Source organism: Bison bison, unplaced genomic scaffold (genome assembly GCF_000754665.1).
Source record: "Bison bison bison isolate TAMUID 2011002044 unplaced genomic scaffold, Bison_UMD1.0 scf7180017864057, whole genome shotgun sequence".
Classification (NCBI taxonomy): domain Eukaryota; kingdom Metazoa; phylum Chordata; class Mammalia; order Artiodactyla; family Bovidae; genus Bison; species Bison bison.
Genome location: NW_011494629.1, coordinates 6,436,287 through 6,460,242, shown reverse-complemented (window position 1 = coordinate 6,460,242; position 23,956 = coordinate 6,436,287). Strand labels below are relative to the sequence as shown.

At 43.1% G+C, this 23,956-nt stretch overlaps 1 protein-coding gene across 7 annotated transcripts in view; it reads left to right on the top strand.

Moving 5' to 3' along the window:
* Nucleotides 1-23,956, top strand: part of DAPK1 (death-associated protein kinase 1) — a 212,614-nt gene that overhangs the window by 145,356 nt on the left and 43,302 nt on the right. For all 7 annotated transcript variants that reach the window (XM_010836052.1, XM_010836049.1, XM_010836047.1 and 4 more), the window contains exons 4-17: nucleotides 6,724-6,862; nucleotides 9,023-9,152; nucleotides 9,329-9,377; nucleotides 9,464-9,490; nucleotides 9,969-10,121; nucleotides 10,484-10,529; nucleotides 11,998-12,087; nucleotides 13,425-13,517; nucleotides 15,784-15,903; nucleotides 16,367-16,465; nucleotides 17,299-17,397; nucleotides 18,815-18,913; nucleotides 19,803-20,000; nucleotides 21,577-21,774. In XM_010836052.1, the coding sequence (XP_010834354.1) occupies nucleotides 6,724-6,862; nucleotides 9,023-9,152; nucleotides 9,329-9,377; nucleotides 9,464-9,490; nucleotides 9,969-10,121; nucleotides 10,484-10,529; nucleotides 11,998-12,087; nucleotides 13,425-13,517; nucleotides 15,784-15,903; nucleotides 16,367-16,465; nucleotides 17,299-17,397; nucleotides 18,815-18,913; nucleotides 19,803-20,000; nucleotides 21,577-21,774 (1,540 nt within the window). The remainder of the gene's footprint in view (nucleotides 1-6,723; nucleotides 6,863-9,022; nucleotides 9,153-9,328; nucleotides 9,378-9,463; nucleotides 9,491-9,968; nucleotides 10,122-10,483; nucleotides 10,530-11,997; nucleotides 12,088-13,424; nucleotides 13,518-15,783; nucleotides 15,904-16,366; nucleotides 16,466-17,298; nucleotides 17,398-18,814; nucleotides 18,914-19,802; nucleotides 20,001-21,576; nucleotides 21,775-23,956) is intronic.

The window sequence follows — 23,956 nt, the reverse complement described above, 5'->3', positions numbered from 1 at the left end:
TGTCTCTATGTCTGCATCTCCATTGCTGCCCTGCAAATAGGTTCATCAGTACCATCTTTCGAGTTTAATTTAAAAAATGGATTGCATTTTTACTCCTGACTGAAGTGATTTGTATTTAGAGCAAACAGACTACAACCACAGCATTTCAATGACTTAACCTAATAGTACTTATTTCTCACTCAAAGTCCAGTGTGGATGCTACAGGTTGAGTGGCTCTCCTACAAGCATTAACTCAGGGATCCATATACTTTCTAACCAATGTCTCTGTTGTTTCTAGTCCTCCTTGGGGTCCTCTGCTGGGTTGTCTGTGTTCAGGTAGCCAAAGAGAAGGGGGAAAGAAAGTGGAGGATTGCGTGAGATATTTCAGGGGCCAGGCCGGAATGTGGTGCACTTCATTCTGGTTCATGTTGCACTGGCTAGTCTTCAGCTCAAGGGAGCTGGAAAGTGCAGATTAGCTGTGCAGCCAGGAGGAGAAGGTGAGCATGATGGAAGCAAAGCTCAGCTCCATTCACACATAGATTCATAGAATCTTATATTATCAGAGCTGCAAGGGACAGGAGATAGGCTTCTCCAGGTGTGGTCCACCAGCATCAGGACCCCCAAGGGACTTGTTAAAATGCAGGTTCTGGGCCCCCACCTGCTGAGCCAGAACCTCAGGGAGTGGTTCTAGGAAACTGCATTTTTCCAAACCTCCCAATTCTTGTTATGTACGGTAGGCTAGAGAGTCACTTACCAGTTCAACTCTCTCATTGTACCGACACCCAAGTTGAGGTGCAGAGAAGTGACGTGACCTCCATTCTTTCTTTCTGTCCACCCACAGCCTGAGGCCAAAGCAGGAGTGGGGGCCTGTGTGATGAGGCCCATCCAGTCCGCTTGCCAGGCCACCTCCCAGGGCTCTGTGTGATAGCCAGCCAGGCCCCCGATGGTGTGCCCTGGCAGAGCATACTCAGTTCCTGAATGGCCCCCAGTTCAACAACCACTCAGACTTGCTCTAAGCCACCAGCATAGAAATCCAATCCAACACTGTAGAATCACGGCATGTGCCTTGAAAAGCCTTATCAACTTATAGTCAAGAGTCCCTTAAAGTTTAGATTATGACCAAATCTGGTCCAAAATCAAGTCTTGTTATATCTTGGACAATTCCTAATAAGAGTCAGGGACCCTGAAGAGTGTTTTACTTTAGAAACTGGAATCCTATAGTAATTTCTCTTAGGTCACTCTGAAGGCCCACCTCATCATTAAAGCTGGAACATGTCCTGATGACATTCAGATACAGTAGCTTCAGGGAAGGCGTTGGTGTTTGATGAAAGTCATGAGGAGGAAAGTGAACCTTCGTATTTTCCAGAGCTCTTGATGAAAACAGCCTATGCTTATTAACATGCATTCCACACAATTTCTATTATGATGCTATAATTTAAAACACTGACTCAAAGCCCTAATAAAGAAGGTGAAACTCACTTTCTATATTTACTGTACAGATTGCTCTTCCCCTCTCTCCATCAATCTTCCTCCTCTTAAGCAAAATGTACAATTTGGAACAAAGAGTGAAAATACTAGGGTTTTGACTGATCTTGTTAACAGTATTCTGCTGTGCAGCAATGGCATTGTAAGCATTTGAGTTCTGGCTCAAAGCATGCATGTGAAAGTTTATGTGAAAATATCAGGTCACTTTCTATCTTCTGAGTTTAGGGGAACAAGCAGGGGGTAAATTAACAAGGGATGATTATCATTCTTCCCACCCTTTGCTGGAATCACTTAGTTTCAATTATTTTGATTATTGATTAAAGATTTTGTAAGTGGAGGCCCTTGGCTAAAACATCAGCCTTCCCATACTGGCATGAAGGAGAATGAGGATATAGGGGAGACCTTCAGGGCATCAGGAAGTCAGTGATGGGTCCAGGTGCAGTGAGATGGTGACTGTCCTAACCCTCCTGATGTCTAGCCGAAAGATTTGGCTCCCAGCACAAGTGATGGTGTGGACCTCGTTGTGAACAACACAGAATTTGAAAAGGGCCTGAGAGTAGACGGAGAGGCTGAGGGTAGATGGAGAAAATCAAAGATGACCCCTGCTTCCTTTCTCACAGCATTGCCACTTTGCTGTCTGCTCCCTCACTCCAGGAGGGAGTTCCCAGTTCTCACTTCTGTGGTCAGGAAGCACTGTTAGAGTTAAGTTACTTAGGACATGACGACTGAATAGGGCATGAGGTGGCCAGCCTTTCGAGGTAAACCTGATGTCCATTGGCTGCTCAGAGGAAACAGACCCAGTCAAGATGGGGAGTGTTCCAGACAGCTACTGCTGTGTAACAGACTACCTCCACATTTAGCAGGGTGCAAGGCGTGTCCCTGGGAAGCAGACTCTGGGCTGTAGTAGAATGTACAGGATGTTCCTGAAGAACTGCTCTTAGAATTAATTCTTCCAAGGGAGAGGAAGGAACTGTCTTGCAGCTCAGCCCTGGCTGGCCCAACGGAGTTCTGAAGCCAGAATGACCCTTGAGAGTTGCCCCAAATTGGGCTGGGACGACCTGGCTTCTATATCAGGGGTGCACAAACGAGCATGTTTTCCACATACAGGTGGCCACCTGTTTTGTTGTTGTTCAGTCGCTAAGTCATTTCTTGACTCTTTGCGACCCCATGGACTGCAGCACACCAGGCTCCTCTGTCCTTCACTATCTCCTGGAGTTTGCTTAAACTCATGTCCGTTGAGTCAATGATGCCATCCAACCATCTCATCCTCTGGCATCCCCTTCTCCTACCTTCAATCTTTCCCAGCATCAGGGTCTTTTCCAATGAGTCTGTTCTTCATATCAGGTGGCCAAAGTACTGGAACTTCAGCTTCAGTATCAGTCCTTACAGTGAATATTCATGATTAATTTCCTTTAATTTTTTGATCTCCTTGCTGTCCAAGGGATTCTCAGGAGTCTTCTCCAGCACTACAATTCAAAAGCATCAATTATTCAGCGCTCAGCTTTCTTGATAGTCCAACTCTCAAGTCCATACACGACTACTAGAAAAACCATGGTTTTGACTATATGGACCTTTGTTGGAAAAGTGATATTTTTGCTTTTTAATATGCTTTCTAGGTTTGTCATAGCTTTTCATCCAAGGAGCAAGCACCTTTTGATTTTGTGCCTGCAGGTATGGTCCTCAGTGATTTTGGAGCCCAAGACAAGCCCACTGTTTCCACTTTCTCCCCATCTATTTGCTGTGAAGTGATGGGACTGGATACCATGATCTTAATTTTTTGAATGTTGAGTTTTAAGCCAGCTTTTTTCTCTTTTTCTTCAACTCTCCTCTTTCACCTTCATCAAGAGGTTCTTTAGTGCCTCTTGGCTTTCTACCATTAGAATGGTATCATCTGCATATCTGAGGTTGTTGATATTTCTTCCAGAAATCTTAATTCCAGCTTGTGAGTCATCCAGCCCAACATTTCACATTATGTACTCTGCATAGAAGTTAAATAATAGGGTGACAATATACAACTTTGACATACTCCTTCCCCAATTTTGAACCAATCTGTTGTTCCATGTTCAGTTCTAACTGTTGTTTCTTCACCTGCATACAGGTTTCTCAAGAGACAAGTAAGGGTTTATGTAAATAAAATTTTATTGGAACACAGTTCCACTCTTCATTTCCATATGATGAAATGAAGAGTGGATAGAGTTGAGCAGTTGTGACAGAATCTGTATTACCCATAAAGCCTAAAACATTTAGTATCTCACTATTTCTAGAAGTGAGTCAACCTCAGGTTTATGTTGCCACAGTAGCCATTGGCTGTGGGCTTCCAGGGAAAGAACAAGACCCTGGACAGCGGTTCTGCAGCAGAGATGAGCCCTGCTGGATGAGGGGTTGGGGCTATGCTGCTTCGATCCACAGCATTGGGGAGAGTAGGTCTTTGCTCAAGGGAAATGTGGGCTGAGTTCATATGATGGTGTCCATCATAGAGAATTAAAACGACCATTGCATTTAATGGATCAGGAATTCTGGAAGGACTCAGATGGACAGTCTAACTTCCAAGATTCCTTCCTTGCTCAATGCTTCTTTGCCTCTTTCCCTCTTTATGAGTCATCTCATCTTCCAAGGGTTTCTCCATGCTACAGGGTGATTTTAGGATCATCACACTTACAGGAGGGATTCAGGAGGTGGGATATGGAAGCCCTGGGCCTGTGATAAAGCACACCAGAGCTGACACAGCATCACTCTGCTATGTCTAATTGGTCAAAGCTGTGATGGACCTGCCCAGATTCAAGGGGGTGGAACCAGACGCAAGATCACAGCTCAGAGAAGGAGGTGGGAGATGCTGTTACACCGTCTCTGGAATGCCTCACTGGACCAGCTCTCAGAGCTGTTTGAACACGTCCCTTCCCTTTGAGCACATCAGGTTTCCTCTTCCAGGAGAAAGGGCAACCCATTCCAGTATTCTTGACTGGAAAATCCTATGGACAGAGGAGCCTGATGGCCTACAGTCCATGGGATCACAGAGAGTCAGACACAACTGAGTGTGTAGGGAGTGGATTTGAAGGGGGAGAGGGGAACAGGCAGGAAGGGGATTTCATGTTGGAGCGTAGGTGCATGGATCCTTCCTTTATAATAGTACCAGGCTACTTCCTACACCTCAGCCTCATGCCAGACCTGCCTGCCATGGGCTTTATGTATATTTATTATCATAAACCTTCAAAACCCTCAAAGTAGTAAGTCCTGTTATTCCCATTTGATGAAAAGAATGAGGCTCAGCACAAAGGAATAACCTTTTGGCCACAGAATTAAGATTTGAGTGTGACAGGCTGACTCTGGCCCATCTCTCCATCCTGCAACCTGCAGTGTCTACCTAAGGGGTGGCCGTGCAGGCCGGAGAGCAAAGAAGCAAAAGGACCGTAGAGTGACTTTCTCAGCATTAGGTGGTTCACAGTTTCCCATTTTTTCCTCCTTTTTGTTCCCTATAGTTGAAGGAGTCCCCCTCTCTGTTTTGTTGGTTTTAAGAGGAATAAAACAAAAAAGTGAGAAGCAAAGGGCTCCATAAAGTTGAGCAGGGAGCCAGTGTGAGGCCCCATGGCCCAGGGGAGCAAGACTGGGAGGGTGCAGACAGTGGTGTTATCAAGGGCCACACCAGGCCCCTGCCCCCCAGGCAGGGCTCAGGCTCTGTGGTTTGCGGCAGAAATGCCCTCGGGCCCCAGGGGTGGAGGAGTCACTTTGCCCTCCCCTCCAGATAAACATCCTCAGGTATAAGCCTTGAAACAGGAGGACGTCATTAACACTTGGAAAAATAGTCCTCTGTTTTTAGTGTGCTGAGAATCACACTTGAGCCTTCCCGGGTGGTGCTAGTGGTGAAGAACCTGCCTGCCAATGCAGAAGATGCAAGAGACGCAGGTTCAACCCCTGGATCCGGAAGATCCCCTGGAAGAGGGCATGGCAATACTCCAGTGTTCTTGCCTGGAGAATCCCATGGACAGAGGAGCCTGGAACACTAGGGTTGCACAGTCAGACACAACTGAAGCGACTTAGCACGTGTGCAAGAATCACCTGAGGTGCTTGTTTAAAATGCTGCACTCCTGGTCCCCCACTCTTGGAAACTCATGCAGCAGGTTGGAAGTGATGCCCCAAATCTGCATATTTAAAACACCCCAAGCCATTCTGCTGCCAGTGGCTCCTGAGCCAGGCTACAAAAAACATGGACTTGGAGGGTGAAGGGGCAAAATCTCAAACTTCTTTTGTGAAAGCAGCTTGTTTGTCATTATAGTTTAATCTCACGAGCACCAGTTTTCTTATTCTGGATGTAGATGTGGTAGGTATGTTTATGGAGCTGTCTTGCTGAAAGAAAGATAATGCACACACAGTTATGTGCATAATTACAGTTAATTATTGTGTTGTGAATGTATGGTTAAACTCTATAAAGATCAACTTATAAAAACTCTTATTACAAGTTCTCTGTTATTTGCCATTAATCACTACTGTGGATTTTTTTAGGGGAGTTTCTTCATTCATCTACTTAATTAAAAAGTTTTGTGTTCTTGCTGTGTGCTTGGCCCTGTGGGAGGAGTGGGGAGCACACGTACAGTGGGCCCACAGCCGGAGGCTGACCACTGCTCTCCAGGGATTTACAGTCTGGCCAAGGAGACAGATTCGATAAATCCCCAGCAACCACAGGCATTTCAATTCTGTGTATGTTTGTGATTTTTATAAATATAAAAGTATTTTCATAGATACAAATACAGAATATACAAACAAACACTGATTGTCAGGCCATAGGTTGTAATGTGAGTGTTTTGTTGTTTTTTTTTTTTAATTGACTAACATACAGATTTTGAAGTTTCCAGGTAGTCTCTGACTGGGCTAGGAAGATATATCCTATAAATTCTACACGAAGTTGGATTGTAGGGTTTTTTTTCCAATCAGTGAGTTAAGACTTCACATATGAATATGTTGAATAAGATGTCTGAAAGACGCATTGATTTTTTTTTTCCATCACATTTCTGCTTCTCCCCCATTTGTGAACCTAGCAGATTAGGAGAGCAATACCCAGCTGCTTTCAAGCACAAGCATACCTGAATGCAGAGTTGTCATCCAACAATGAGAAGCACAGAGAATTCTGATTCCTTGCTTAGCAGTTTCAGCATGTCCTCGACGCTATTTTCTTGCCAGAAGTTTGAGTGTGCAAATCGTCTTTGAGAAAACAAATCAATAGGAGACAGAAGCTGTCATCAGTAACCTCTGCTTCCTGGTTTTCAGCGTTGCAGGTGGTGAGCTGTTTGACTTCTTAGCTGAAAAGGAATCTTTGACTGAAGAGGAAGCAACTGAATTTCTCAAACAAATTCTTAATGGTGTTTACTATCTGCACTCCCTTCAGATTGCCCACTTTGATCTTAAGGTACGTTGTGTGGTGTAAACCAGATGAAAGCATATGCATATCACAGCACTTGTTTGTTTGCTGGGAAAAATGGAGGCACCCAAAAGAGATACATGTATTTTTTTTTCCCTAGAGGGGTTTAACACATAACAGTTATCAGTATAAATCAGCAAGTGTATAATGCATGCTTACTACAGCAGTTCCTAACGATTGTGTGGAATAGAGGCTTAGGATTAATCATCACATTCTAGAATTTTCTTAGGGAAGAATTGAGGGCTCTTGCCAGCCAAGTCTTTAAGCAAGGGGGCTGCTGTTAGTTATGGGATATTTTCAGCCTGGAGTAGCCACTGGCTGCTCCATTTCTCTCTACCTGTGGTTATTATCATATAAGATGGAAGGTATTTTAATCTCTACTCTCTTTCTTGATGCAAAGGCTTCTGGGCTGACTCTGTCTGGCAATCAATTAAGCCAGATTCTGAGACTGTCTACTTGGGGTCTTTGTTGACTAGGGGCAAGGCATTATCAGCAATAAAAAAAAAGGGGGAGGGGGCAGGTCATACTCCCACCCATCACAGAGGTTATGGTCTCTTTGGGAGGGGAAGACATCCATATGAGCAACAGAAGTGACAATATAAGATTCAGGGTACAGTCCAAAACAGTGAGAAGATTATCACCAAGCAGTGTGTGGTGGATTGCCAAGTGAATGACTCCTGTCATTGGAGCTAGGATAAGATGTAAGAGAAGGGAAGATTTTCTCCATATTTACTGTAGCAGAGCTGTCAAGACCACATCTGGATCCCCCAGTACTCACTGGCACACACCCCAAAGACTGCTGCTGGGAGCTGGAAATGCCAAAGCATAAATACCCACTGAAGCAGCTCTTAGCAGTGGACCTGGGGAGATAGTGGATAAATACCCCAGCTTCCTTGTGCTTCAGTTGGAAAATTCTGAGTGCTACCATTTCTCCCCGAGTCTTCCAAAGAGACTGCTCCAGTCACCCCCACCTTGATAAGACACTTTATGTCAGCTTCCTTCCTTCTGTCTTCCCATTCGCTGCCCTGGGGTCCCCTCCCACTTAAGCCAAATCCCTTTCTGGATCTGTTTCTGGGAGAACCTAAACCAAGGCATTTATTTTTCCAGGTGTTCTCTTGTAACCTCTTTTATCCCTACTTTTTGTTGTTTTTTCAGGAGAGAGGAAGAACTACACTGCCATCTTGTCCTCAGCATAACATGATAGTATTTTTTTTTTTGGATTGTGGAAAGATAAACACAATATAATATTTGCCATTTTAACCACTTTAAAGTATGCACTTAAGTGGCATTAAGTCTATTCACATAGTTGTGTAGCCATCAGTTCAGTTCAGTTCAGTCGCTCAGTCGTGTCCGACTCTTTGCGACCCCATGAATCGCAGCACGCCAGGCCTCCCTGTCCATCACCAACTCCCGGAGTTCACTCAGATTCACGTCCATCGAGTCAGTGATGCCATCCAGCTATCTCATCCTCTATCGTCCCCTTCTCCTCCTGCCCCTAATCCCTCCCAGCATCAGAGTCTTTTCCAATGAGTCAACTCTTCGCATGAGGTGGCCAAAGTACTGGAGTTTCAGCTTTAGCATCATTCCTTCCAAAGAAATCCCAGGGCTGATCTCCTTCAGAATGGACTGGCTGGATCTCCTTGCAGTCCAAGGGACTCTCAAGAGTCTTCTCCAACACCACAGTTCAAAAGTATCAATTCTTTGGGCTTAGCCTTCTTCACAGTCCAACTCTCACATCCATACATGACCACAGGAAAAACCATAGCCTTCACCACCATCTATTTCTGGAATTTACTGTTCTTTCAAACTGAAACTATGTATCCGTTAAACACTAAGTCCTCAGTCCTCCTACCCCCAGCTGCTGACAGTCATCATTCTACTTTCTGTCTCTATGATTGTGCCTATTCTAGGTACTTCATATAAGTATCTAGAATTATACAACATTCTCCTTTTGTGATTGACATTTCAATATCTTTAGGGTTCATCCATTTTGACACACATGTCAGAAGTTTACTTTCTTTCTCAGGCTAAATAGTATTCCATTGTATGGATAGACCCTGTTTTGTGGACATCATGTTATTTCCACCTTTTGGTTACTGTGAATAACACTTCTATGAACATTGCGGTACTATTTTTCTCTTTTTAAAGCCCGAAAACATAATGCTTTTGGATAGAAATGTTCCCAAGCCTCGGATCAAGATCATTGACTTTGGGTTGGCCCATAAAATTGACTTTGGAAATGAATTCAAAAATATATTTGGGACACCAGAATTTGTTGGTAAGTTTTCTTCATTCCTATGGCCATTCTATTTGTTTTTCATGAACATTATGCTGGCAGAATTCCCCCTGCTTACAGCATCATTTCCCTGGTACATGTTTCTGATTTATACATGAAGATTAGACTCTGTTGGTTCACTTCCTTCCAAAACTAAATGTGCATTCATTTCCCCATAGCTCCTGAGATAGTCAACTATGAACCTCTTGGTCTTGAGGCAGATATGTGGTAAGGAACATGTCATTAATGTTGTCATTTTTCTGATTTATTTTACTATTTGTCTGATATTGTTTTTCTTCTTGTTTCACGTCTAGGAGTATTGGGGTAATAACCTATATTCTGTAAGTACCCAAATTCACTATTTGTGTTCTTCCCCTTTTTCTTTGAAACTATGTGCCGTGTTGATCACTTCAGGTTACGCATGCTTTTTATGTACACATAATCATTTTACACCTCCAGAACACATTTAGTTTATACTAATTACACATTTTCTCTTAATTTGAAATGAGTCATCAGAAATTGCAACATAATCACCCAAAGAAAGTTTGACAGCCCATCACTGCTGAGAAAATAGCAAAGGTTTTTCTTTTATAAACTACTAAACGCTATTCTAAATTAACTTTTTAAATGTGTCCTTTGCATAAGCTGAAGCTTTTGTGCATGACAATTAAACGCCCCGTAAAATGTAATTGAATTTTGAAGTGACTGCTCAAGCACCAGATTAGACTGTTATTCCTCATTCTCCTAATCAGATACTAGAGGAGCAGCATGATAACAGTAGGAAGACTTACTCATGTTCTATGCCCGCTTTATTAACAGCCTCAGTGGGGCCTCCCCGTTTCTCGGAGACAGTAAGCAAGAAACGTTAGCGAACGTATCTGCCGTCAACTATGAATTTGAGGAAGAGTACTTCAGTAATACGAGCGCCCTAGCCAAAGATTTCATAAGAAGACTCCTCGTCAAGGATCCAAAGTGAGTGTCCCTTACTCCTAAAAGTTCCCTAGCCGTGGCCTCAGCTAGACGAGGGTTAGCATCTGTCCTGTGCACATAGCCGTGTTTATTCCTCGCTGGTTGTTTCCACCTGGCAAAGAGAAGCATGCCACGTGAAACGCTTCAGCAAATGCAGGCAGGGCCCCTTGTACCTTTCAGTCCCGGTGGGCACAGTGAAATAATCACACAAAGACTGACCTCGTTTTCGGCTTGCTTCCGTGAAGCAGGCCCCGAACTGCGTTTTCCAGAGCATCTGCTTGGTAGGTCCAGCCGGCATGGAACCAACCTTAATGTTTGCTTCTATGGTCACTGCATTTTTTTTCTTTCCCCTCCCCCCCACAAAGGAAGAGAATGACAATTCAAGATAGTTTGCAGCATCCCTGGATCAAGGTGAGTTGCATATTGCAATTGGTCTGGGGATAGGGTGTCCTGGAATTCATTTGCCCTGGGCTTTCTGGGTAGCTCAACTGGTAAAGAATCCACCTGCAATGCAGGAGACCCTGGTTTGATTCCTGGGTTGGAAAATTTCCCCTGGAGAAGGGATAAGCTACCCACTCCAGTATTCTTGGGTTTCCCTGGTGGCTCAAATGATAAAGAGTGATGTGGGAGACCTGGGTTCAATCCCTAGGTTAGGAAGATCTCCTGGAGGAGGGCATGGCACCCCACTACAGTATTCTTACCTGGAGAATCCCCGTGGACAGAGGAGCCTGGTAGACCACAGTCCATGGGGTCACAAAGAGTCCATGGGGTCGGACACAACTGAGTGACTAAGCACAACACAGGATATCACGTGGCACTGTGGCTTCTAACCATGGCCACGTCTGGAGTATTGTGTTTGCTGTTGGTGCCGTATTTTAAGGCAGCTGAGAGAATACTCATGATAACAGAGGTAGACAGGAGTGAACTACCACAGGGCAGGATGGTGATGAGAAGCTGAAGGGCAGAGCCACTCAACCACTTTGCATTTGATTATGGGATATTAGCCCAAACACTATTTTTGTTAAGTTTTTGAATTAAATTAAGCATTTAAATATGATATCAAATCTAGATTCCCAGCTTCTCTTGAAAAATCTGAAATTCTGCCAACACTGAGACCTCATTCCACAAGTCTGCCAGAAACTCTTACCCTGCTGCTTTTGTGCCAGGCCAGGGTCACCTCCACCATACATATACCTACCTGCCTGGCGCCTGTTGGCATTTGGGTTAAAGAATCAAAGCTGCTTCAGATAGAGCAGAAAGGACTAAGGGTGGGGGAGCATGGCAGTTGCAGACTAAAATCATGGAACCAGTAAACGGATTGCAATGCAGAAGCAGGTTTGGGGCAGCTGGCAAACTCCACCTGTGCCAGCTCCCAGCAGTTACCTTGGCTTCCCTGGAAGGCAATGATATCTGCTTCTCTTGGAGGTAGAGCTTCACGGCCTTCTGAAAAAGATGCAGTGGAGGAGGGATTTTAATGCTGTGGGATAGAGTGAGTTTGCTAACCTCTGAGGTCTCAAACAGCTCTAAATTACTTGACGATGTTAAGTTTATAACATAACAGCGTCTCATAACATGGCCTCACCATGAATCATTCCATTCCCAGACTCTTTTATGGAGAGTTATTTATTCAGCTTGGTCCAAGCTAACTTTTCAACTTTCCCCCAAGACCCAGTCTTTATGGATTTTTCTCAAATCTTTAGGCACAAAAGTTAGCCTTCAGAGACTAGGTTCCTAGATCTGCTGTATTATCCCAATGGTTTTGTTACTTTAGCAAGGTGAATAAGTAAGCATCCCAAATAGTAAGAGGTATCCAGAAGTTGTCATGTAACACATTTCTGTCAATTTGAGAGCTCTAAATTGTCTTGAATTTTCATTTTAGCCTAAAGATACCCAACAAGCACTTAGTAGAAAAGCATCGGCAGTAAACATGGAGAAATTCAAGAAGTTCGCAGCCCGGAAAAAATGGAAAGTAAGATAGTTTGATTTGAAGGAATTAACTAATTCAGTTTCCTATATGGTTCTCTCTGCTGAGGGTACATGTCTGATATCAGCAATGCAAAAGTGCATCCTTTTTTCAAGTTCACATCTGTACCATTACTCTATTTTCAAACACAAGCAAAAATATTATTTCAGTCCTATTTAACTCTTCTTTTTACATGTAATCTTACATTTATTTTTTAAATCAAAGCCATTCCCAAGGCACGTTTTTAAATCAGTACAATAAAATTATAGTGCAGTTTTTTCTAAATGCAACAAACCACATTTTAAATAGATTTGTTCCTTGTGGTAAGCAGCATGGCATTATGATTATCCCAGAGTTTGTGTAAATGGTTCTCTAAATCCAGCTTTGGTCTGTGAGTGGTTGAGATGAGGGTAGGGTGGGCCAGGAGCATTTGCTACAATCTCTTCTCAGTGTTAATGGTTTCTTCAGGGGCTGAGAAAGATGTGGCTCTAAAGAACATTCCATCCAACTTGAACAAATACAAATTCAGGGTTCAGAGGGGGACAGGATGGCTTCTTGTGCACAGGGTCATGTCAAGCCCAGAGGAAGCAGGTACTTGCCATGTCTCCTCATCACTGGCCCAGAGGTATACCTCATTGTCATGCCCATCAGGTTGGGATGCCTTGATAGAGATGAGGACCACAGCAATAGATTACTCAAGACCTGACTCTTAGTTCTCAAAGAACCCCTGAAAATATGACTTAAAATGTAGTGTGAACCACCATAACTTTCTTTCTCTCATTCTCTTTCTCACATATACACACACACAGTCTTTACATGTTGCTTCTGCCTTTGAGAGTAAATGCAGAGGTGTTTGTCCCATTGGCAAAAAAGTACCCCATCTGCTCATTTCCAACATCTGTAAGAGTTTTGAGTGTCACACTGCCTGCCATTACCAGCTTGCCTGGGCACCACAGGCACAGGGCCCTTGCCTACCATGCTTCTCCAAGGGGGGACGTCCATAGGCTTTGTTAAGGTAAAATCACATTCCTCAAAGAGTAGAGAGTGAAATATGGAGAGAGAACAGACATGTCCACTTCTATGGTTTGATAATGAAATGTAGAAGGAGAATCTCTCTTTTGTTGTCTTGATTTATAAGACCTTTAGAAGTTTCTTTAAGCAAATATAATTTAACCTGCTTCTGGGATTGCCCACCCCTAAAGAGTATGTGCAGTCAGCAGTGAATGCTATCTCAAAAGACTTTGTCATCTGCACTAATTTGAGTATTGTTACATAAGCTCTCTCTCCTCCTTTCTCCCTGCCTTTTATTCACTCTCTCTCTCTCTCTCTTTTTTTTAATAAAGCAATCTGTTCGCTTGATATCACTGTGCCAAAGATTATCCAGGTCATTCTTGTCCAGAAGTAACATGAGTGTTGCCAGAAGCGATGATACTCTGGTAAGCAATCCTTTTCCCTGGATAGATTCATTCTTAGTGCTGTGTATTTACAATGTTTAAGTTATTTGACTTGTTCAGCAACCCAGAAAACCTGAAATCTTGGAAATGTCAGGCCTGTTCTTCCTCCTCTCGAAGAGGGAGTTGGGATGGCTGATTTGATGTACTCTATACTTTTTGGTCCTTTTTCCTCTTTGTTTTGATTGGCTATACCCACTACCTCCAACCTCCACCTTCCCACCCTCCTCTGCCCCTCCAACACAGTTTGATAAAAGAGAGGCTGGCCAGTAAAGGGGAGAGAGCATCTAATTTTCATGAACTAAAACGAGAGCCCTCTGTTTCCACTGACCTTGGAGAATCTTGAACTGTAATAGTACAAAAGGGACAGACAGCCCTGCTTCCGAACATACACACACACACACGAACACACACAGCAGAAAATCAGGGCAAGTGCAGTGGGGCTTGATGATACAGTTCATGGTAGATCAGAAGGCTAAACCCACTCTCTTTGTTGACATTGTATCAACTTCCAAAGGTCCTTGAGAACAACTGCACAATTTTTTTCCCTAATCCAAACTGAAACCTAATCATAGATTAACTGTTGAGATATAGTGGACACATCAAAATTCAACAAGACTTTACCTGACAGTCAGACAACGGGACTTTGTGAACCCCGGAGGAAAAGGAGACTCCAGAAAAGGCAGGAAGGGTGGTTCTGTGGGAACCTGCGGGCTCATGTAACTGAGTAGTCAGGGCTTCCTGAGTGGAATCTGGGGACTCCAAGGGCAAGGTCACATATCAGCAGGCACCAGCTCTTTTTTTTAATCCCCTGAAGCTAACAGTTTTACTCAAGTTCCAGGTCTAGGCTTATAGAATGAAAAGAGTTAGGAAATACTAAAAAGAAAAAAAAAAAGAAGTTGGAGAGATGCAAGAGAGGGGAAGAAGAGGAAGAAGTCTGGATTGGGAAGTTGTCTGAGGGTGACAATGGAACCAAGACAAGATATAAACTATTAATCTAAGTCAAGTGATGAGAATGATTAAATCTTATAAATTAAAATCACAGAACAGTCAGTTGGAAGAAAATACATTGTGATGAAAAGTTTAGGGGAGGAGAGGGCCTGGGCTTGTGAAGGAGCTCCAGGTGGGAAGACCCCCCCGCCCCCGCAGCCCTCAGGTTCTCTCTCATGTCATCTCAGTGTCCTGTTGACCATGAGGTGTTACAGCAACCTGCCTGGTCCTCCATTCTCCCCTTTCTCGTCACTCTCGCTTTCAGACAAATGTCTCTTAGTCTTCAACTTGAAAAGGAAAACCAATGGTAATCTTCAACATGTATTCTCTACAAATAGTATTACAGCCCTTGTGAAGCTTGTTTGAATTCAGATTTATAAAGAGAAAGCAGAGTTCAGAGAAATGCTTTCTCCATCCCACCCCCACAGGCAGAGGTTCAGCCTCTGTAGCTATGCTTTTCCAGATCTGAAATTGTAGTAGCTGTACCTCTATAAGTCCAAAACTTTTGTGTGGAATTTTTCTAGCTTATGTTTTTGGTTTTAATTTACCATATTTTACAAATATCTTATTATATATATTTAAGAAAGTATTTTGACCAAGTAGCAAAAATTTAGTAAATTTATTGTTCTATAGTATCTAGTTATTTTCTCTTTATAAATAGAAATGCATCCATTTTACTTTGTTTTATCTGGCCTTTATTTTTACATTTCCCCCCTTTTAAGACCTTTAAAAAAAAAATTGTGACCAACTTTCAGAGAATTTTATTATGTTATAGAATACAGGAATTTCTAGTAATCAAAAAATGACAATCTGTAATTGCAAAAATCGCAAAGTAAGTCTTTCTTATTCAAAGACATCATTTCCTTGGTTCAATAGTTTTAGAGTCTGAGTTACACCTGAAATTTTCTACAGCGGTTTCTGGAACAATATGTTTTGAAAGATTCCTAAGATAAACACAAAGAGTACTTTGTCGTCAATCATTGTCCTAAATCTGAATCTTCAGAGCTGTTTGCTGTCTGGGTTATAATGCAGGTGACATAAAGTCACAGGTAAATAGTAGGTGGTATTAGTTCCCAATGTGGGAGGGGCAAAAGGTGACCTCCTGCTTCCCTTCATGACCAGGTAGATTTGGGGATTAAATGGCTTACTTGCCCCCTGAAGGCTCCTTTTAACATATGAGCCTTAGTCTCTCTGATGTTGGTAAAAGGAGCACCACAGCCAGCTGTGTAAACCTTTTTCCCTCTTCCGTGTCTCTCTCAAGGATGAGGAAGACTCCTTTGTGATGAAAGCTATCATCCATGCCATCAACGATGACAATGTCCCAGGCCTGCAGCACCTCCTGGGCTCCTTGTCCAACTACGACGTTAACCAGCCCAACAAGGTCTGATGCTGTCCTGCCAGGGGGAGTAGGGGTCAGGGGTCATAGTGACTGTGCTCCTCCAAGTCCAAGGTGGAGAGAACCCACCTGCTTCTCCATTCGTCTTTCCTGTGTAAACTCCATACTGTGGGGAAAATCACTTCTGCTTAGAAAGTGAATTGAATTAGAAATAAGGTCGTTGTGCATTGAGGGCCTTTCTTCACACAAGGCCTTTCTATATGTAGCTAGCATGCCCCTCTAACCATGAAATTTTATATGTACTCATCTTGCAAATGAAAATGTCACCGTTGGTTGTGAATCCAAAAGAGGGCAGGCTACCATTTCCTCCTGTGTCTACTCTTGTCAGGCAGGGCAGGTCTGTGTCTGTGGAAACACAGGAAGGCGTCTGGGGCAGCGGTGCTGGTTTAGGCTTTTCCTTTCCTATCAAACCTGAAAAATTGTATTTTTTTTTTCTTGCCTTTTCCAGCATGGGACTCCTCCATTACTTATTGCTGCTGGCTGTGGGAATATTCAAATACTACAGTTGCTCATTAAGAGAGGCTCAAGAATTGACATCCAGGATAAGGTCATAATTCTGTTTTATTGCAAAAGGAATTATTTTTTAAGTATTTCCAAATGTCTCTAATCATAGAGGTAACAGAGAAAAATACCACATATGCCCTACTTCATTTCTCAGTTTCCTGTAAAGGGAGATGAACTGATTAAGTAGTCTGGTCCTGTCTAACAGGTTATAAGGGAAAAGGCAAACATTGATCTTCCTCATGGCTCTGTTACTCAGCGTCTGCCTTTCTTTGTGCCCTGCCCAGACTGACTCCTTACTGATCACATTGACTCAGCGGTGTTAATTGATGTTATATTTGGAGAAGTTTTCATTATCCAATTAATCTCATCAGAAATGTATTTTCCCACATGTTTATTAGGGTAACAGAATAAGGAGGATATGCTTTGAGGTGTATACCTCACTGGGAGTGTAGACACAAGTGATGACCAGCTAATTGTCGTTACAGTGGATCTGTCATCAGCTTCCATAGACTTTCAGCAGCACTGTTAATAGCCTAGAACTGGCCCTTGACAATATGGGGAATTCTAACTGGAAGTTGAAATGAAGGTTTTAGGGAAAAAATAAAAAAAATTATTTTGAGATAATTCTAGATTAAAAAAAAATCTAGAGAGATAATATAGAAAGCTCACGTATCCCTTTCACCCAGCTTTCTGGAATGTTCATGTCTTACATAACCTTGGTCCCTTTGTCAAACCAGAAACTGAAGTGGGGTTTTATTCCTCTTGGGAGTTGCTCCTTTGGTGTTTGCCATCACACAGGAAAAGAAATATAGCAACTGAGTGATGTGTGTGTTCAGATCCATCTGGGAGCATGACTCTGCCTTGGTTTTTGTACAGGGTGGATCCAATGCCATCTACTGGGCCTCTCGGCATGGCCACGTAGATACCTTGAAATTTCTCAATGAGAACAAATGCCCTCTGGACGTTAAAGACAAGGTAAGGCCACTTCTTTTCTTATGGAAAGTGATAAAAGACTGCATTTGAGTGTCGGCATGCCATCTGCATCATGACCCCAAAAATAAGGATTCAGGACCAAAATCTTCCTACAGAAAATTTAATTTAGAAGTTTCTTTTTGCTGGTGACTTGGTCTAACATTAAAACCTGATTTTAGCTGAAATATGCCAAGTGGTCTTCATATTATGTGAGCCGTGAACTGTCTTCCCTGTAACATGAAAACTCAAAAGTTCTGCTAGAAGGATAACCAGAAAGTGACCCGAGTCCTGGTCCTCCTCTCACCTCCTCTTCCTCTTTGACATGACTGACTCTGCTGACCTTGACCACTGGTACTAGAAGGGGTAATGAGACAGTGCAAGTAAAGTTAAGGCTTTGGGGATTAAAATGTTATACAAATTATTAATTTGGGAAGATACCCTACTTTCACACACCATGTTTCATCCACTCCACACAATACTCCTGTGAGTTAATTGCAGGGCTGGGGCTTGCACCTAGGGTTCCTACTTTCTCATCTGTATGTATTCCACTATGTATGTAACCCTTCTCTGCTTCTAATACTAGTAGACTGATTTGTTATGTTCAGTCAGGGCTGTCACATACAGTTGTATGGATTGTGCACTGTACCATACCTAAGGGAGAAGGGATGACATTCACATTCCATGTTCAGTTGCTCAGTCATGTTCAACTCTTTGCAACCTCACTGATTGTAGCCCATCAGGCTCCTCTGTCCATGGAATTTTCCAGGCAAGTATACTGGAATGGGTTGTCATTTAAAGACATACTTTTATTATAGCAGTTTTATGTCAGGTGGCAACAAATATCTCATTGTTTTAGATCAGTTTATTCTGACAGTTTTATGGCAGATATAAGTAAAATATCTTAAGAAGTTGCATCTATTACAAATTCACAGAATATGTTATTGTAGGGGCTAGTGGTAATACTTATAAAAATCTCTGAGGATGTAAGAAATTATATTCTAAACATAGTGAAATCAGAAACTTGCTAGTAAATAAAACCTTGTGTTCAAATAACTTAATATTAAACAAGGAATTTTGTGTTTTGAAAAAAAATCACATAGCTGGAAGCACCAGTTTATGAAGATTAGGAACATCCATCACAGAAAAGGGAATGGACTCTCACCTGTGGGGTGGGTAGGGTGGGTGGCATTACACACAAGAGAGGCCAGGTGTGTGAGTTTAACACTAGCGACATGGTGGACACCCCACCACGGGGTCCCTGGCCCAGTCACCAAAGGGGCATCTGGCCTGAGAGGGACAGGCACCGCCTCAGGGGGGATGTGGAGCCAGGCATGTGTGGGAGTGGGCCTCCACTCCTGTGTGTTCTAGTCCCTGGAGACGTTTTCAGGGGGCTCTGAATCTTTGGCTGTGTCTTTTGCAGTCTGGAGAGACAGCCCTTCATGTGGCAGCTCGCTACGGCCACGCTGATGTGGTTCAGTTACTGTGCAGCTTCGGCTCGAATCCTAACTTCCAGGACAAGGTGGGTCACGGTAGCTGATGTCCTCACTTCTTCCTACTCTTTGTATGGATGCACACAGCCAAATGATAGGCTTGGGTATTTTGGAGGTGCATCCAAGTTAGGTTTTCTGCTTAAATTACAGAGGGCAGGGACTCAAACAAAAGCACTGCCATTCATTCATTCATGAATCCTCTGAACAACCCTTCAATTCTCATTTTACAGATGAGGAAACTGAGGCAGAGAGAGGTTTGGGAACTTGCCTAAGATAGCACAGCTTGGTAGTGGTGGAGCTGGTGCTCAAACCCACACAGACTGGTTCCAGAGTCTGTGTTCATAACCGCTACAGTGTAACAGCCTCTTGTAGACAAATATCTATGTGTCTGATGGTGTTGGTCATGAATATGTAGACCTGATGACCAGTCCTTTTTGTTGAAGCATGGTTATCTTGGCCCTTTCTCTGCCAGAGCAATAATCCATTTATGTGACTCATCTTTGTGCTATGTTCGTGACAGGAATCTTGAGACAGGTTTGTTAGAGGAGTTCTTGCTCAAAGAAATGCTCTCCCTCTGTTAGTAATCACAAATGAAGTAAACTATTGCACTTTCACAGGAAAGATGCTATATGTCCACACACGCAGGGGCTCCATTGTTCAGAGGAGCTGAGCCCATTGTGCCAGTGGGCTCTGCAAAGTCAATTGTCAGTAAAATGCTGGAGAAAGCTGGATTTGAATTAAGGAAAGGCATCAGACCCAGCCCATTATTTCATGTTAACATTTTGCTCCAATAGCTGCAAGCCCTTTCTCTCCACTGCCTTGAGTTTGCTGCCAAATTTGGTTAGGACTCTCACCATGCCTGTACTTTCTCTCATCTTATTGCATTCTCCTCTTCTCTGTGCTTCTCTTCTTGGCCAGGAAGAAGAAACCCCCCTGCACTGTGCTGCCTGGCACGGCTATTACTCTGTGGCCAAAGCCCTTTGTGAAGCCGGCTGCAATGTGAACATTAAGAACAGAGAAGGCGAGACCCCCCTCCTGACGGCCTCCGCCAGGGGCTACCAAGACATCGTGGAGTGTCTGGCCGAGCACGGAGCCGACCTTAATGCATCCGACAAGGTGCTTTTTGGGTAAAAGTATCCCACTTGCTGAAAAGTCATCTAGTGGGGGCTACAGGGACCACAAGACTTCTCAATTCGTTTATGTAAAATAACTTAAATGCCACAAGTTATAATTATCCTTTCTCTTCTCCAATCTAAACATTCTAGGATTCTCAATTCTGTTTCATAATTAATGTTCATTTGTGGGATGCAGCAAAATTTATGAGGTGGTCAAACAATTCAAGTCTATTTTATTTTTAGCTTTGGAGTAGGTACAGTGATGATCATGGAACCCAAGACAAATCCTCATTTAGTACTGAAATTGGCAATGCACTATTGATTTGTAGATAGACAAAGAAATAGGTGGTTTATTTACTTCCATCACCTGCTATTTTGTAGAAAGACAATAAACTATTCTTATTTGTTTGCTAACAATTCTAGACAAGGTTTCCCTTCTTTAATTAAGCCAATTCAGCATAATCTTTTCTTACTGTGAACTGCAGTGAAACTGATGCTACATCCATGGTGGTTTTGGAACACTGTGGTTCATTTAGTCACTGCCCTCTGTGGAGTATTCTCTTGGTACAGAGCAGCCGTTCTCAAGTGGGCAGTGACCTTGACCCCAGGTGACATTAGGAAGTGGCTGGAGACGTATTTTTGGGTCATCACAGCAAGGATAGGGTGTCTAGAAGATAAAGACCAGCGGCTCTGTTGAACAGCCTGCAATTCCTAGGAAAGGCCCCAAATGTTAACAGGGCTGAGGTTGAACAACCCTAGAGTAGATGAGTTACAGAAATGCTTCTAAGCTCCCTCTACCCAGCTCCTAAAACTCAGCACTTATCTTCACCAGGGGCTCTACAGGGAGAATGAACTCCCAGGCTGGTGCTGTGTGGGTGCAGAGGTTAAATATGTTATATTTGCTTCTTAGGGCTTCCCTGGTGGCTCAGTGGTAAAGAACCTTCCTTCCAGTGCAGGTGACGTGGGTTCAATCCCTGGGTTGGGAAGATCCCCTGGAGAAGGAAATGGCAACCCACTCTAGTACTCTTGCCTGGGAAATCCCATGGACAGAGGAGCCTGGTGGGCTACAGTCCATGGGGTCACAAAAGAGTCAGACACAACTTAGTGACTAAACAACAACAGTTTGCTTCTCATCTGTGTGATAGACATCACCTCGCTTTCTCAGTTTCTCAGAGTACAAAATAAAACAATAAACTCTCTACTTAGGAAGTTAGTAAAGATCACTGAGCAAATGTTTTCCAAATACTTGATAAAACAGGCCACTGGAGAACCAACAATGACGTAAGTCCTATGAATTCAGACACAAGAAGGAGTGTGGTGTCTTCCTACCTGAATGTACTGGCCAAGCCTAGATTAATTAAACTGATGGTCAGCTTTACCCGTGATTATTCAGAGTGAGACATGTGGGGCCTCACCTCAACCCCGCCAGGAGTACAGTTTGTGGTTTTTAATCCTCCTTCAGGCTTTGCGGTAACGGTTCCATTACCAGTTAAACCTGACCCAGTGAGGCTAGAAAGGCAACCAGCCAGTCCCACATGCCCGGTCAAAACTGCTCACAGCCCTGGCGTTTGTTACAGGATGGACACATTGCTCTACATCTTGCCGTGAGACGATGTCAGATGGAGGTCATCCAGACTCTTATCAGCCAGGGCAGTTCCGTCGATTTCCAAGACAGGCATGGCAACACCCCCCTCCATGTGGCCTGCAAAGATGGCAACGTGCCGATTGTGCTGGCCCTCTGTGAAGCCAACTGCAATTTGGATCTCTCCAACAAGGTAAAGCTGGAGGGAAGATCTCTGCACAGTCTCTGTGTCTAGCTGCTTCTGGGTCTGGGCAAGTTTCTCTCTTCACTGTTCATAGTCAGTATTGCTTTTATGGACCTGTTCTTTTTCATAGGGCTCTCCACTTTAAGTGTATTTTGCGTATGACTTTTTAATAATTTCCTATAGTTTATTAATTTAATAAATTGTTCAATAATTATTTAACTATTAAATAAATATTATATAGGAAATTATTTAATTTCCTATAGACTATTAATTTAATAATAGTCACAGAAAAGTATTACATTAATACTTCCTGCTGAGACTGGCTTACCATTTATGAGCATCTAGAAAGACAGCAGAAAAGGCAATGGCACCCCACTCCAGTACTCTTGCCTGGAAAATCCCATGGACAGAGGAGCCTGGTGGGCTGCAGTCCATGGGGTCGCTAAGAGTCAGACATGACTGAGCGACTTCACTTTCACTTTTCACTTTCATGCATTGGAGAAGGAAATGGCAACCCACTCCAGTGTTCTTGCCTGGAGAATCCCAGGGACAGAGGAGCCTGGTGGGCTGCCGTCTATGGGGTCGCATAGAGTCGGACACAACTGAAGCGACTTAGCAGCAGCAGCAGCAGCAGGAGCAGAAAGAGAGAGAAGGAGGGAGGGCAGGGGAGAGAGTGTGTGTGTATGTTCTCTTCCTGGAGAAGAATCAAAGAACACGGTACAAATCAGGGCACTGAGTGTTCAGGAAAACACCTAATGAGTTATATGATTGAAATTCCTAGAACCAGATTTCTCCAGTTTCCCTCATTTGAGAGTTTTATGGTCAAAAATTCATAACATCTTTCTCGTGCTAAATACATTTGGTAAGACTAAGGGGATACTATCATTTGGTGAATGATAAAGAAATAAAAATCCCCATATGTTGACTGCTAGAAATTCTAGAAATTAGCTAACACCTTCTCTTTTCCCTGAATGCCATCTAGATTTTCATTACCAAGTATGGTAGAACAGGTGAATAGTCATGTGGTTTCAGCTCTGTAACTGTATGAAAGGCAAGCACTATTCTGTTACCATTATGTTAAAAACAAAGTCCAAGTAGAATTAATTTTGTAATTGCAGGAAATATTTGTTTATAAGTGGCAGACATGATACCAGCAGAATTTAATATGGTTTGTTTAAGGTAAAAGAATAACTGAAATACCTGGAAAATTATGCTTCTACCAAAAAAAAAATCCTTCTTGCATATTATGTGATTAATTCTAATAGAAATTGAAATAGGTAATCTTCATATTCTGGAAATATGAAAAGGCAATATCCTAAGTCCTAGCCATCAGCTGCTGGTTGCTTTCTTAGTTTATCCTTTTCTAATCTTGCCAAGTCAGTTATATAAGTGGCTTAAGGAAGAAACTAAATGTAATATAATATTAAGCAGCATCAAGAGGTTGGCTTTCCTTCCAGGAGTCTTTAAATGAATAAAAAGCAGATTTAGGGACCTCGTGGCACTCATTTGAATGGCTGTGACTTGGCCATTGTACATGGTGACTTTGTGAGTCTTACACCTTCAGAAGAGCTGGTGTCAGCTTGTTTTTCTCTTCCATTTTTTTGTTGCTTGTTTTAGGAAAGATGATGAGGTCTATAGAGGAACTTAAAGTCAGAGAAAGGCCTTGTTTCCCCAGAAAGCATATCTGACTTTACATGGACTGACCCTGGTAACCAATTGCATGGCCATGGCACAGTGACAGCCACGTCGCCCAGGCAGACTGTCACTCCTTTCCCGTGCCCTGCCGTTTCCTTACCTGGATTCCATTCCCCCAGAGATACACACGGCCATTCAGATCCTACCCCTGTCATCAGTATGTGACAGGAGCTTGTCATGATTTCTGACAGTCATTGCAGTGAAACAGGCATTTCTCTATCTGCCTTCTTCTCATGTGTAAATCGGGAGACTGGCTATTTAACTCAGCTGCATCAGGGAATGTGGAAGAAGAGAGGAACTGGACAATACAGACAGCACACCCTTAACCCTTTGTTCTCTTCTGGATTGGCTTTTCTGATCAGCAAAGGGAGAAAAAGCATGTTGACACACGCACAGGTGTACACGCGCACGCGCGCGCACACACACACACACACACACACACAGATGTGCACACACCCAGGATCTGCCCAAAATTCCGTGCCTGCCAGGTATTGAT